This window comes from Hyperolius riggenbachi, chromosome 2, assembly GCF_040937935.1.
Source record: "Hyperolius riggenbachi isolate aHypRig1 chromosome 2, aHypRig1.pri, whole genome shotgun sequence".
NCBI lineage: Eukaryota > Metazoa > Chordata > Amphibia > Anura > Hyperoliidae > Hyperolius > Hyperolius riggenbachi.
The window spans coordinates 490,670,890-490,686,855 of NC_090647.1; the positions used below are offsets into that span (position 1 = coordinate 490,670,890).

Below are 15,966 nucleotides of genomic sequence, written 5' to 3' on the forward strand. Positions count from 1 at the left end.
CCAGCAGGTCAGCTGATGCGCCTCCTCCCAGCATAAAGGGCCTGTCTGTGTGCAGCGACCCTAAGAGCAAATGACAGTCCCGTCCTCGGCATGCTAGACGCCGGAGGAACGGTCGGTGCGGTGGGCAGGGGCACGGAGGCAGCTGCGGTGACGGTGCTGTTCGCCGCAGCTGCCCTGCCCGTCATTACAAATGTGTTTTGTGTTGTATTTTTACATATACCCATGCTGGGTGGGAGAAATACCTCTGTAAATGACAATTTTTTGATTTTTTTTACACACAATTGTCTATTTACAGAGATATTTCTCCCACCCAGCATGGGTATGCGTAAAAATACACCCAAAAACACATTATACTACTTCTCCTGAGTACGGCAATACCACGTGTGGCACTTTTTTGCACCCCAACTGCGCTAAGGGGCCCAACGTCCTATGAGTTGCAATTCAGCTTTATTTGAGGGTTTTCTAGCATGAACCGCCTTTTTAAGGTCATGCCACAACATCTCAATAGGATTCAGGTCAGGACTTTGACTAGGCCACTCCAAGGTCTTCATTTTGCTTTTCTTCAGCCATTCAGAGGTGGATTTGCTGGTGTGTTTTTGGTCCTTGTCCTGCTGCAGCACCCAAGATTGCTTCAGCTTGAGTTGACGAACAGATGGCTGGACATTCTCCTTCAGGATTTTTTGGTAGACAGTAGAATTCATGGTTCCATCTATCACAGCAAGCCTTCCAGGTCCTGAAGCAGCAAAACAACCCCAGACCATCACACTACCACCACCATATTTTACTGTTGGTATGATGTTCTTTTGCTGAAATGCTGTGTTACTTCTACGCCAGATGTAACGGGACACGCACCTTCCAAAAAGTTCAACTTTTGTCTCGTCGGTCCACAAGGTATTTTCCCAAAAGTCTTGGCAATCATTGAGATTTTTTTTAGCAAAATTGAGACGAGCCTTAATGTTCTTTTTGCTTAAAAGTGGTTTGCACCTTGGATATCTGCCATGCAGGCCGTTTTTGCCCAGTCTCTTTCTTATGCTGGAGTCGTGAACACTGACCTTAATTGAGGCAAGTGAGGCCTGCAGTTCTTTAGATGTTGTCCTGGGGTCTTTTGTGGCCTCTCGGATGAGTTTTCTTGGCGCTCTTGGGGTAATTTTGGTCGGTCGGCCACTCCTGGGAAAGTTCATCACTGTTCCATGTTTTTGCCATTTGTGGATAATGGCTCTCACTGTGGTTTGCTGGAGTCCCAAAGCTTTAGAAATGGCTTTATAACCTTTACCAGACTGATAGATCTCAATTACAGTACTTTTGTTCTCATTTGTTTCTGAATTTGTTTGGATCTTGGCATGATGTCTAGCTTTTGAGATGCTTTTGGTCTACTTCTCTATGTCAGATAGCTCCTATTTAAGTGATTTCTTGATTGAAACAGGTGTGGCAGTAATCAGACCTGGGGGTGACTACAGAAATTGAACTCAGGTGTGATAAACCACAGTTAAGTTATTTTTTAACAAGGGGGGCAATCACATTTTCACACAGGGCCATGTAGATTTGGAGTTTTTTTTCTCACTAAATAATAAAAACCATCATTTAAAACTGCATTTTGTGTTCAATTATGGTATCTTTGACTAATAGTTAATGTTTTTTGATGAGCAGAAACATTTAAGTGTGACAAACATGCAAAAGAATAAGAAATCAGGAAGGGGGCAAATAGTTTTTCACACCACTGTATGTCTTGCTTTAATATTAACAGTCAGTGTCCAAATATTTGTGAATGAGTAATCCATACTTTAGATCAGTGTTTCTCAACATTTTATTGGTATGTACGCCTTTTAAAAACCTGTACTCACCAAGTATCCCCTAGCACCCCTTGACAAATATATATTTAATCATAGTACTTGATAATTGGTTCTAAACAATTTCCAAGCATTTATTAATGCTTTTAATTACCTAAAGCACTAATTTGGTGTTGTTTAAATAAGATTTGTCATTTTCTGAAACTCTAAATTTGTTATTCTTGGTTGAGTATATCAAGCCTGAGTACCCCCTGGAACCATCAGACGTACCCCCTGGGGTACGCGTACCACATGTTGAGAACCTAGGCTTTAGATCAGGGGTCCCCAAACCTTTTGGGTTGAGGGCCGGGTCAACATACTTCAGACTGCTGAGAAGTCTTTGTGGGCCAGACAGTGAAGCATACCCAGATGACAACCTGCAGTCCAATTGGACAGCAGTGTCACCATATGTGGAATTTGATTGGAAACCAGCAAATTACTGCTTTCTGGCTTCCATGTGGATGGGTGGTGCCAGCACTGCTATTCTATATAGGGACCACAAATATTTAAATATGCAGCTGACCGCATCTATAAGTAATACATTTTGTGTGGGGGGACGGTAATAAAGCCTCAGGGGGCCACATTCGGCCCGCGGGCCTTAGTTTGAGGACCACTGCTTTAGATGATGGGAGTTATTTTAGGAGTAACAGGGTGTGGGGAGGTAATAGTTAACAGATAAGTTTAGGAGGTGCGTGTCAAATGCCTGGAAGCAACAGGGGAGTAGCAATAGGGGTTGCAGAGGTTGCAACCGCATAGGGGCCCTTGGGCCAGAGGGGCCCCGAAAGGCCTTCCCTCAACTACAGTATTAGCTTTCTATTGGTCCTGTGCTCATAATAATCACTTCTATAGATACTTTGAATAGTGGTAATTATTAACAAACTGTTCCCCATCCCCTTCTTGCACCTCTGTTACTGTATTTGCCATTGGCAGGTTTCGGTGCGCTGTATCAATTGCTATGTATTGAGTGGTTGGAGGGCCCCATTGTAAAACTTGCATCGGGGCTCACAGCTCCTTAGCTACGCCACTGGGAAGCAGTATACTAGGTATAAAACACAAGAAAACCTGGACACCAGGAGCCAACTATGGTGTAGTATGTTATTAAGGGTAGTGGACTAACATAGATTGATAAGTAGATAGTCACAGGTTTGGGTTGCTTGAACCAGGAACCACCAGTATAGTGTGTGTGGGGAAGTACCGTCCCCATTGGGCCTTGAGATTATGGTCGCAGCTCCAAAAAATGAAGTTTATGCGAGGAACATAAAATTCAAACCCCTCAAGTGACCAAATATCAGAAGAAAAGAATATGTTTTTGGGCACATGTTTCCTTTTCTGAGGAAGCAGTACTGTGTATGCTGAGAATGGTGTTAGCCATATGAAGCGGGAGTAAGCTTAAGTATTCGGGTAGTATAAAGTTAGATGTGAGGAAAGCTTTAACTTTGGGGGGAGTATAGGATTAGGCATTAGGAATGAGTTTACATTATGGGAGAGGTTGGGGTTGGGCATTAGGAAGGACAAGGGGATTTTTAAGGTATTGTCATACAATGTGAAAACGGTGCTGAAACCCCTGCTGAAATCTATGTAAATAAACAGCAGTAGAATATTGGCAATCTCACTTTACTGATATACATATCAGCTTATGCACAGCTGATCTGGTGTTTATACGATCCATGCCCCCCAATCAATGCCCCCCCGGGCTCCTCTTCTGGAATTCCAATCTCACCAACAAATAAGAGACTTGTTCCTTGTGTTTTATCTGTACGCAGCAGAACAAGGTGGTAGCTGACATTCGCAGGTAAGCGGGGCTGACATTAGTAATCCATTGTTGTCTCTGCAGAGAATTAAGCCTCCCTCTTATCTGGTTGGTGCACCTGCTGTACTCTGACAGTGGAAGCGTCTTACCTCTCAGCCTCTTCAGCCTCTGCTCTCTCCTCCTCCTTCTGACAATCATCAGCAAGGCAAACACAAGCAGGACCGCGATGAGGATGCAGGAAATGGTCACCAGCATTTTGATCCCCTTGTTGTTGGACATGCCCTCTTCACTTGCCTCGGTGGATCGAATGAGTGGGGGGATCGTACCTGCAAATATCCAATAGAACACTGTTAGAGAAAGCCAGCACACACTCTGGTGATGAGCTACAGATCCGCTTGTAAAATGCAGCAGCCACTATGCGCCAGTCAGACTCTATTTTCCACACATAATGCTATAAAAGACTAAAATTGACTGTGTCTGCTGTGTGTCACTAACTTCAAACATGACCTGTATTTCTTGCACCATCATAGCATTTAAAGCAAACCTGAAGTGAAAATAAACTGACGAGTTGATTAACTGCATGAGTTTTATTAACCAAGTTAGCGTTACGGACGAGCTCAGCTCATCCGTTGCCGCTGCGGTGGATATCTCAGCCCCTGGTGGGTCTTTTTTTACAATTTTTTTTTTTTAAATACGCTGCTAGCACTTTGCTAGCTGCGTGTTTAATTCGATCGCCGCCAATCCGCCGCTACACGCCACAAAAGAGCCTCAGCGCAGCCTGGCCAATCACCGCCAGGCTGCTCTATGAGGTGGATCGGGCCTCCCCTGACGTCATGACATCATTCCGATCATTGCCATGGCGACGAGGGAAGCCCTATCAGGAAATCCCGTTCAGAGCGGGATTTCCTGTTGGGTATGATCGCCGGCGGTGATCGGAGGGGTGGGCGGGATGCCGCAGGGAGGGGGGAATCATGTAGCTAGCACTAGGCTAGCTACATAATAAAAAAAATTAGGTTAAAAAAACCCACCCACGGCCAAGCGCCGCAAAAAATCAAAATGCCAGGGTGGTTAAAGGTAAATTTAGTTTACTTAGGTACTTCTCTAGTATAAAATACTGTTTTAACTATGCCGGGGAGGGGTGTGTGTGTGTCTCAGAGTTACTTGCCTGCAGGGGCGTAATTCATTATATACTTGAGCGCTCCGCCCATCATACCCCCTTCCCCAGCCCCTGGGGGAAAGCAACCATGATTAGGTTTTTACCAAAGTATGCCAAAGCTCTGGCCTCCCCCACTTGAATGTCCGTGGCCCGCTCCCAGCTTAAAGCCGTGGCCTAATTGGCTTAAGGCTTTAGTGAAGCCTTGTACATATGCTAAACTTAAGTTTGAAACAACTGATAAACAACCAGTGGCGTAGCTAAAGAGATATGTGCCCCAGTGTAAGTTTTACAATGGGGCCCCTCCAAGCACTCTACACATAATTGATACGGCACAGCAAAATCTGCAAAGGACAACTACAGTGTAAGCAGTGGAGGGAAACAGTTTGTTAATGATTACTACTATTCAAAGCATCTATAGAAGTCATCATTACCAGCACAGGACCAATAGCGAGCTAATATTGAGGTTGAGGGAGAGCACCGCGGGGCCCCTCTGGCCCAAGGGCCCCAGTTCGGTGGCAACCTCTGCGCCCCTTATTGCTACGCCACTGTAAACAACAAATTCTGCTGTATTGGATGATAATCATGTACAAAAATGTAGCCAAACGACAAGCAACTGACATTGGGCATTTTGACCAATCCATCTAGAGTCTTCCTGACCTCTTGTACCCCTCATTCCAGCAGTGTCATCCCCCTTGTGTATACCCGACTAATTGGTCGAATACATGTCCATGAGCCAAATTTGCGGCTTCGGAAGCACTCATGTCCCCAAATTCTTCCAAAGATGGGCAGCTTTGTACTGTGCATATGCTTGGCTAACATGGTACAATACTCTACTGCTACCATCTTCTGAAGCAGAGTGCTTCCAAATCCTCCCAAGGTGGCAAATTAAACGGAGGTGACAGCACTGCAACGAGGACAGGGAAGGCTACAGGATTTTACATTGCCTTTACATTTACTTTATAAACAGTGTTTATCTTCTCTGCTGAAGAGTTCTCGTAAAAACACTGATAGGACGCCACAGGCACAAACTTTCTTTAAAGATTTCCTTTATGAGATCTACAATCCAGGCGCTACAGCAATGTGTGCCAAGCCTTGGGAAGCTGTAGCAGACTGCGGAGAATAATTCAATGGCTGTTACTACTTAATGGAACATCCTCTGCCAGTGATGATAAATTAGTCAATAAGGACGTGGCTGATAAGCAGGGAGCTAGCAAGCGAGGGCAGGTAACGGCTGTGGGGCTGCGGCGGCTTCAGCCTGAAATCCATCTCGGCCGGCTAGCCTGCGCGCAGAGTAATGACAGTTCATTTTCACACTGCCGTAAGCACTGGGATATTCCGGCCTTTCTAATGTGCTGCTGAAATGAATGAGAGTAATCATGCTTTGTTTTAAGGAGGACAGTATTGTGGTAATAGATAGCGCTGCCCAGAATGCTCTCCCTGAATGGTGACTCACAAGGGTCTGTCTAAGCACTAGGAAAAAAAATCCCATATATGCTGCACCTCCGCAATATACACAATGTCAAAAAGGACGTGGAAAAAAGCATTAAACTACTTAAAGTGAACCCGAACAGGGTAAAACTATTCAAAATAAACACATGATGTACCTGCAAATGAATATTACATACTTACCTCACCGTCAGTTCCTCTCAGAAGCTCACCATTTTCTTCTTATAACAATTCCTTCCAATTCTGACAAGATTTTGTCACAACTGAAATAGATCAGTTGTTGTCAGTTATATATTAGTTGCTGTCAGTTATAACTGAAAGGACAACTGATGTGCAAGGTAATGTCTATGTTTCCTATGGCTTAAAGGACCACTATCGCGAAAAATTGTAAAATTAAAAATACATGTCAACACATACAAATAAGAAGTATGTTTCTTCCAGATTAAAATAAGCCATAAATTGCTCTTCTCCTATGTTGCTGTCACTTACAGTAGTTAGTAGAAATCTGACAGAACCGACAGGTTTTGGTCTAGTCCATCTCTTCATGGGGGATTCTCAGCATGGCCTTTATTCTTTATAAAGACATTACTTGAAATGGTTTTAAGTAAAGATGCTGGTCAGCCTCCCTGCTCACTTTACACTATTTTAGCAGTTGGGCAGAGTAACTGCCATTCACTAAGTGCTTTTAAAAATAAAGAAGACACGGAGAATCCCCCATGAAGAGATGGGCTAATCCAAAACCTGTCGGTTTTGTCAGATTTCTACTCTCTAATGAAAGTGACAGCAAGATAGGAGAAATGTAATTTATGGCTCATTTTTCTCATGTTTTGTATGTGTTTACATGTATTTTATATTTTACCATTTTCACGATAGTGGTCCTTTAAGTGGGGGATATTACAGTTTAACCGTGTGCTGACCAGGAAATTGTTATGGGGTAATGGCCATTTTCAAAATGGAGGACAATCGATCACAGTGGACAAACAGGACGTGGGAGAGGAGAAAGAGATTGATGAGTAGGCTTCACAGGAGGCAAGTAGGACCCATGTTTATTTTGACTTAATTTGCAGTTCAGGCTTGCTTTCAAAATCAGCATAACCTACAGGATCTTCTCAAAAAATTAGCATATTGTGATAACGTTCATTATTTTCTGTAATGTACTGATAAACATTAGACTTTCATATATTTTAGATTCAAATACGCACAACTGAAGTAGTTCAAGCCTTTTATTGTTTTAATATTGATGATTTTGGCATACAGCTCATGAAAACCCAAATTTCCTATCTCAAAAAATTAGCATATTTCATCCGACCAATAAAAGAAAAGTGTTTTTAAAACAAAAAAAAGTCAACCTTCAAATAATTATGTTCAGTTATGCACTCAATACTTGGTCGGGAAACCTTTTGCAGAAATGACTGCTTCAATGCGGCGTGGCATGGAGGCAATCAGCCTGTGGCACTGCTCAGGTGTTATGGAGGCCCAGGATGCTTAGATAGCGGCCTTAAGCTCATCCAGAGTGTTGGGTCTTGCGTCTCTCAACTTTCTTTTCACAATATCCCACAGATTCTCTATGGGGTTCAGGTCAGGAGAGTTGGCAGGCCAATTGAGCACAGTAATACCATGGTCAGTAAACCATTTACCAGTGGTTTTGGCTCTGTGAGCAGGTGCCAGGTCGTGCTGAAAAATGAAATCTTCATCTCTATAAAGCTTTTCAGCAGATGGAAGCATGAACCCACTTTTGAACCAGAAACAGCGGCAGAAGCGCCTGACCTGGGCTACAGAGAAGCAGCACTGGACTGTTGCTCAGTGGTCCAAAGTACTTTTTTCGGATGAAAGCAACTTTTACATGTCATTCGGAAATCAAGGTGCCAGAGTCTGGAGGAAGACTGGGGAGAGGGAAATGCCAAAATGCCTGAAGTCCAGTGTCAAGTACCAACAGTCAGTGATGGTCTGGGGTGCCATGTCAGCTGCTGGTGTTGGTCCACTGTGTTTTATCAAGGGCAGGGTCAATGCAGCTGGCTATCAGGAGATTTTGGAGCACTTCATGCTTCCATCTGCTGAAAAGCTTTATGGAGATGAAGATTTCATTTTTCAGCACGACCTGGCACCTGCTCACAGTGCCAAAACCACTGGTACATGGTTTACTGACCATGGTATTACTGTACTCAATTGGCCTGCCAACTCTCCTGACCTGAACCCCATAGAGAATCTGTGGGATATTGTGAAGAGAAAGTTGAGAGACGCAAGACCCAACACTCTGGATGAGCTTAAGGCCGCTATCGAAGCATCATGGGCCTCCATAACACCTGAGCAGTGCCACAGGATGATTGCCTCCATGCCACGCCGCATTGAAGCAGTCATTTCTGCAAAGGATTCCCGACCAAGTATTGAGTGCATAACTGAACATAATTATTTGAAGGTTGACTTTTTTTTGTTTTAAAAACACTTTTCTTTTATTGGTCGGATGAAATATGCTAATTTTTTGAGATAGGAAATTTGGGTTTTCATGAGCTGTATGCCAAAATCATCAATATTAAAACTATAAAAGGCTTGAACTACTTCAGTTGTGTGTATTTGAATCTAAAATATATGAAAGTCTAATGTTTATCAGTACATTACAGAAAATAATGAACTTTATCACAATATGCTAATTTTTTGAGAAGATCCTGTGCATCCACTGTAGTTGTCATAAGCAATGCAACAAGCTGTTTGACAAATAACCAAGATGAGATCTAGGAGCTTTTTACTGTACTGGGGTATCTGCATAAAGTGTCTATGTTATGAGGAGTAGTGGGGATTGATGGTCGCATAGCTTTGCAATGAAAAACTGTGGAACTGACTGTGGACTCCATAAAGTGCCCACCCACACTCAACCCGGAGTTCAAAGAAGACTGATGTCACCAAGGTACCAAGCGTTCGGTTCCTGGGCACAACCATCACCAACTTCTTGAGATGGGGAAGAAAACCTCAAAACCCCCCAAAAATGCTCAGTAAAGGTTGTTCTTCCAGAAACAACTGAGGAAGTTTGGTCAGCTATGGGAACTGATGACCAACTTCTACACTGCAACTATTGAATCTATCGTCTGGTCCTCCGTTGTCAGCTGCTCTCCTTAGCCCTCCATAACCCTCAAGCCTCATACATACATCCGAAGACAGTGAAACGCTGGGTTTAAGATTCAATCCCTTTGGCGACAGTTCAGGATGAGTTCTGTACAGGTGTGTCACATCTATGGGATGGGGAGGAGGGTCAACCCATGGCGCACCACGAAGCGGGTTCCCAGTAGGAGAACAATGTGGTTGGGGGCTGATCAGGCGTCAGACATCACTAAAGTTCAACCATGCTGGATCTTTAAGTGACGTCAGAGAGCTCCTGTACACACCTTTCGCCTTGTTTTTTCTCCCAAGGTTCTTCTACCTATCCGCCACCTTGGCCGAGTTTAAACCATTGTGTGTCCTATAGGAGAATACTATTAACTAATATAATTTAGGAAGTGAGGACGACTGTAGATTTGGTTGCTTTGGATGAAAATAAAAGACACATTGCTGCATTTGGCTCATTGTGTTTATGACTTGTCAGCGGCAGCTGTGTGGTGTGACAGTGCAAGAACTGTGACCGCACCAGGGACAGCCATGTTCCAGTGGCTGGTACCATCTGTGCCCTATCTTGGCCAGAGTGTAATGAGAGATGGGCTGGCAGCATGAAAAGGGCTGCAGAATCCAGCCTACTCTAATGAGCTCAATGAGCGAGAGCCGCCCCATGGGCCACCTTTGAAAGAGCTAAGCGGAAACTATGCAAATTTGCCTCGTTTTTGGAACAGCATTTCAATACCGCATTCCGCATAGAGGGCAAAATGAGATGATAAATATGGATCAGCAGCCAGCCAGTGTTTTCAGATTCCTGCCATATGCTGCCAGGCATACAGGCAAGCTAGGTCTTTAAAATTGATGCTGCAAATTTAGTCTGCCTTGTTGCCATATATATGTGGAAGAATATAGGATAACGCATGAGCTTGCATACCACTGCATTTTTAATGTGTGTCTTAATACTTGGCTAGGTTCACAGGGGTCAGTTGCATAACACGCGTTAAAATGAACGTAAACTGCAATGGAGACTCGACACAGACTGTAATACAAAGCCTGCATGCAGTGAGTGAGAATAACACGATCCGTTACCGTGAAAAGGCCCAAAGAACTTTATGGGCAGTGAGTTGACATGCAGAATTATTCTGCAATGCAACTGAGCATTGTGAACTAACCCTGAAAGTGATACTGAAACGAGCAGATACTCACCTATGGAGAGGGAAGGCTCTGGATCTCACAGAGCCTTCCTGGTCCTCTCTCAGTGTTCTTGTTTTAGCGCTGTTACACTAGTTGCAGTTATTTGACCCACTGATCAAATACACCTTCCAGGGCCATATTTCTGAAAAGGCTACAAAGGCCATGGCATTGGACGCCTAAAAAGCAGAAGGGAGGCAGGACTAGGAGGGATATAAGAGGCTGCATGTCAAAATAAATCATCTAGCCTGCTCTGAAGACGCCCTGCTTTGCTGCATACAGTCTGAATCCCAGAGCTCCCATCATCTTCCTTACTTCCTGTTTTGCAATGAGACAGTGCTATCTCCTGATGATCCAGGAACATACAAGCTTCAGTTTAGTGCCAGGGCTGTAGAGAAAAATGTCTGATCTGGTAAGCTTTTACATTCATGGGAATATCAGCTCCACTTTACAACTCAAGCTGAGCTGATCAGTATATCAGTATTTGAACTGGATAGAGAACGAAAAGAACACAGGGACACCGGGAGCCCAATATCGCGTGATAACGTCTTGATATTTGGATTATGTAATAATAAGTAATATACTCACAAGGGTGGGTTGCTTGTGACGGCAACCACTATCAAAGCATGTGGAGAAGTACCGTCTCCACTCGGCCTTTTGAGGTCGCTGCTCCTGAGAAAAAAGGATGTCCTATACGGCGATAGGAACACCCACCCTAACAAGTAGGGTATGATATCACGGGAAATCGAAAGAGTAGGAGGCGCCCTTTGGTATAGCACAATGATACAGCAGTATTTAAATTTATAGGGTAAGAATGAATTTCGATTTCGATTTCCCAGTATATCAGTATGGCCATACAACCTGAACTATCATGCACCAGATCAGGTGTATGGCAGATTCCACATACTTCTCACTTCAGGTTCCCTTTAAAATACCTCTACATCAAAAAATGTAAGCAGTTTAAATCTGACAGAACCAACAGGTTTTGGACTAGTCCATCTCCTCATGGGGGATTCTCAGTGGTTTCTTTGTTTTCAAAAGCATTTCCTGAATGGCAGTTGCTAAGTCTAAATGCCAAAATAGTAAGATACCAGCCAACCTTCCTACTCGCTTGCATGCTATTTTGGTAGTTTTGCCACTGCTGTTCAAGAAATGCTTTAGAAAACAAAGAAAAAAAAACCCTGGAAATCCCCCATGAGGAGATGGACTATTCCAAAACCTGTCAGTTCTAACGATTTGTAACTTTTAACTACCTACATTTTTTTCCTGGAGGGGTCCTTTAACTTCAATTATTCTTTACTAAGAAATATATGTTTTACATACCAATGATTCTTTTTCATGTACAAAATGCTGAGCCCAGAACTAAAATATGTGTTGTGACAAAGCTGTGACAAAACCCATGCCAAAATGAGATGCTTTGGCTGTAAGAGGCACACAGTAGAATATCTTAGAAGTATACTGGAGGTTTTATGACTACTTGGTATGAATAGTCGATATATCTGCACCCAAAGCCTCATAACTCAGTACCTGCGCTGTGTGGGAATCATGCGTTATCTTCATGTGGTTCTTATTAACGAGATTTAATACAGTTCGGCTGTCTGGAGACTCCAGTGAAACACAATTTTGGAATGATCTAAGATCCTAATTACACGGCTTTAATATAATGTTTTAATCTGGCTACAGTTATAGGGCAAAATGAAATATTTCCGGATGCGCCATGCTTACCAATAAAAGTCTGGATCACAAGTCAATTCACTAATGCTTCCTCTAAGTGGCTGATGGATATAGAAAGCTGAACGAAAGCCACAAACAAAACATACCAAAGATGGTAAAGGCGCACATACATCAAAAGATGTATGGGCAGATCGACCAAGAGATAGATTTCTGTCTGATTGAATCTGATTGGAGAGAGATCTGTTGCCTATAAACCACAGGCCGATTGCCCTGGTGGTGCTGCATCTGAAAAGTTTGAAATCTGGCCAGTTATCAAATGAAGCTGTCATCGTACAGAGCGTGGTTAGATTTATTCTCCTTCAGCGGACACCTGAGAGAGGAAAGGTGCCGCCCTCACCCTTTGTGTATAACCGAAGCAGTCCTTCTTTCAGAGAGTCCTTCTCTCAGAGATATAGTGAGCTGTGTTCACCATCAAGACAATACAATTATCCTATTATTCAACTGAAGTGTCTATACAAATTCTAGATCAGTCTCAGCTTAGAAGGACTTGCTTGAGCTGAGTGCTGCTCACAGAGGATCTACCTCAGTGCTAAAATAGAATCACAATCACAAGTATTGAGATAAATTGAATTTTTCAGTGCAAAAAAATTGCTAAAAAGTCACCTCCTCGGCCTCTGCACAAGTCACCCCCACACGCTGAGCAGACTGAGGGGGTTTATGCACAAGTCAACTTTTTTCTTATGCAAAAGGTGAGTACCTCGGCTTATACATGAACATCTACTCTCTCAAGCTGCTCCACACATTTTTACATCTTTACAGTGAAGTTGATGTGACAGGGAAAAAAGAAGTTAGCGAATTACCTAGGTAGAGGAAAACCTTTGGATGGTCCAGAGAATTCCTGTGTCCTTCTTGCCCTCACTGGACCCTTTGAACATATATGACAAGAGCTTGTCGGATATGTTCTCATGGTTGCACTACCCGCCGTGTACGGCGCGGTCATACTGTGTGACTATTGCCGTACCTGTGCAGTAACCCGAAGCTGCTGGCTCCAGGTGTGTCCGTACTCACACAGGTGCAGTATTGCGGTGATTGTGCAACGCAAGTGATGTCAATAGCTAAAAGAGGATCCTGGCCTGTGGTGGTGGAGTCGAGGAGGATGTGAGAAGGATTCAGAGGCTTCCCTCCTCATAGGTAAGTATCTCGGGTTTGCTTTAACCACTTCACCCCAAGGCAGCTTTTACCCTAACGGACAAGAGCGATTTTCACCTTTCAGTGCTCATCCCTTTCATTTGCCAATAGCTTAATCACTACTACTCACAATGAAATGAACTATATCTTGTTTTTTTCACCACCAATTTGGCTTTTTAAAGTTGATATTTGTTTTCAGTAATTACTTTATTTTCTATGCATTTTAAAGGGAAATACAAAAATGAAAAAAATACACTATTTCTCTAATTTTATCCCCTATGGTTTTAATATAAACACTGCTACTGTACATAAAACCCACACATTTGACATGCCTATTTGTCCTGGTTATCACAAGAATTTAATTATGTTCCTAGTATGGTGACAATATATTATTTGGAAATAAAGGTGTATTTTTTCTTTGGTGGTTTTTCCCACTATTTTCACGGGAGCGCGCAAGTGCACACACGGGGGCACACGTGCACAGCAGCAGCAGCATTGTCTGACTTATAAAAACATTCTGGAACAAAGAGGCTCTAGCAGGACGTTTTTATAAGTCAGCATGTCATTAAGTGGTTAAATACATTTATAATTGAACTCAAAATACAGAGAGAACCGCTATCACTACATCCCTGGGAACAACTGCAACCCATTAGAATGTGCCAGTCCCTTTGGATGGCTGACATATAAGCTGGGTTTGATTCTTCCTTGAAGTCAGCCATTTTGGTAATTTTCCAGCCTGCTTGGAAGCGGAGCTCTCACAAACCAGACTCTCGAGTCCTATAGCCTCCCTCTGCCTGGTAAGTAATCACAATCTGAAACTGCAACTCTTATCTACATTCTTCTTGACCAAATGACTGTTTCTGCATATATTTTATAATTTATTTCAAAATCCAAACAAGGAAAATGGATCTTAAAAGCTATGCTTTCTTTTCTAGAGCATTGAAATGGAAGACTCTGTCTCTAAAAGGAATCCATCTCCATCGGCACCTTTGATCTCAGCAGGAGTCTTCAAATCAAAGCTGCCTTTTTCTGTGTCACTAATTTACGGCTTGCTTAATGTCATCATACAAATATTCAGCAAACACATTTTCCCTGCCTCCCTACTAAAATGACTTTCTTCAACTGACCCATCTTTAATTTCCTCCTAAAATTACTTGGGATCCTCAAAAAATCAAAAAGGCTCCCGTGGAAGCCTCAAAGAACGTTCCTCACCACCCAGCTTATGAAACACCATAGCAACAGCAGATACAGGTAAAATCCTGCGTACATGAAATATAGAGGCGTGAGGAAAGATGGGCACTGGGTGAAGCCTATATTAGTGTAAATTATAAATACCATTGTGAACTGGGCAGCAAATGAAAACAAAAAATATTTACAATGATAATGAGGCTAGTAAAACATTGGTAAAAGTTACCGATATTTTACTACAACTAAACCTAACCCTATTCTCACACAGAACCCTCTATTCTCAGATGCCTAACCCTAAAAACTCCCTTCCTGAGGCCTACCGTAATCCTAAAAGCCCCTTCCTGACGCCTAACCGTAAAACCCCCTTTCTGGAGCCTAACCCTAAAACCCCCCTTCCTGATGTCTAACCCTAAAACCCCCTTCCTGGAGCCTAACCCTTAAACCCCCCTTCCTGATGCCTACCCCTAAAACCCCCTTCCTGGAGCCTAACCCTAACCCCCCCTTTTTGACACCTAGCCCTAAAACCCCCTTTCTTGATGCCTAACCCTAAACCCCCCTTTCTGATGCCCAATCCTAAACCTCCCATTCCTGACGCCTAATCTTAAACCCCCTCTTCCTAACTATAATTTTCAAAACAAAAAAATAATAAATACAAAAATAAATCTTAAAGGGAAGGTCAGAGGAGTACAAAAATAAAAAAATCACTTACCTGGGGCATCCTGCAGCCCCTGGCATCCGTCCTGTGCCCTTGTCGCAGCTCCGGTGGCTTCCGGTCCCCTCCGGTGGAGAAGCCGACCTCACCAGGTTGGCTTCCGGTTCAGCTTCTCATGCACTCCAGGACGCGGCTTACTGAGTCGCACTAACGTCATCCAGACTTTAATGCACAGTACAGTCCAGATGACGTCAGCGCAACTACGTGAGACGCATGCTGGAATGCATGTAGGCCTCTGGTACCGGAGGGGACTCCGGGCCACCAGCGTGGGGCGGAACTGTGGCGAGGGCACAGGACGGCTGCCAGGGGCTGGAGGATGCCCAAGGTAAGTGGATTTTTTTATTCTTAGACTTCTCGGATGTATCCTTTAAAAAACGATAGCATTCTAATTGTCAAAAACAAAATATTTCAGTCAAATGGCCTCAGCACCCGCTATTTATCGGGCGCTCAAATTTCTGTTTTGGGCCCACAATGGGTGATATTTGCATCAGTGCCTACGGGGCTCCCAAAACGTTCATTAGCCCCAGGTGCCCAAATATCCCGCTTCCAAAATCCCAGGTTTGGCACTGGAAGAGCCAGAATTCTCACGCCCCCTCTACAATTGCCACGTTGCCTTGCACTGCGTCACTTCCACCTAGCACACTGCATTGCAATGGCCATTAAAGTCAATGGAACATGATACACTTCCTGTGATGCAATGGAATGGAAGTGCTCTAACGGTCGCAGAAGCTGCAGTGAGTTATCATGCATTGTG

At 43.5% G+C, this 15,966-nt stretch overlaps 1 protein-coding gene across 7 annotated transcripts in view; it reads right to left on the minus strand.

Moving 5' to 3' along the window:
- The window catches only part of DSCAM (DS cell adhesion molecule), a 635,668-nt gene that overhangs the window by 158,892 nt on the left and 460,810 nt on the right, over positions 1-15,966 (minus strand). For 6 of the 7 annotated variants that reach the window (XM_068270401.1, XM_068270399.1, XM_068270400.1 and 3 more), the window contains one exon: positions 3,726-3,902. The exons of the other annotated variant lie outside the window; for it this stretch is intronic. In XM_068270401.1, coding sequence (XP_068126502.1) covers positions 3,726-3,902 — 177 coding nt within the window. The remainder of the gene's footprint in view (positions 1-3,725; positions 3,903-15,966) is intronic. 7 annotated transcript variants of the gene reach the window in all.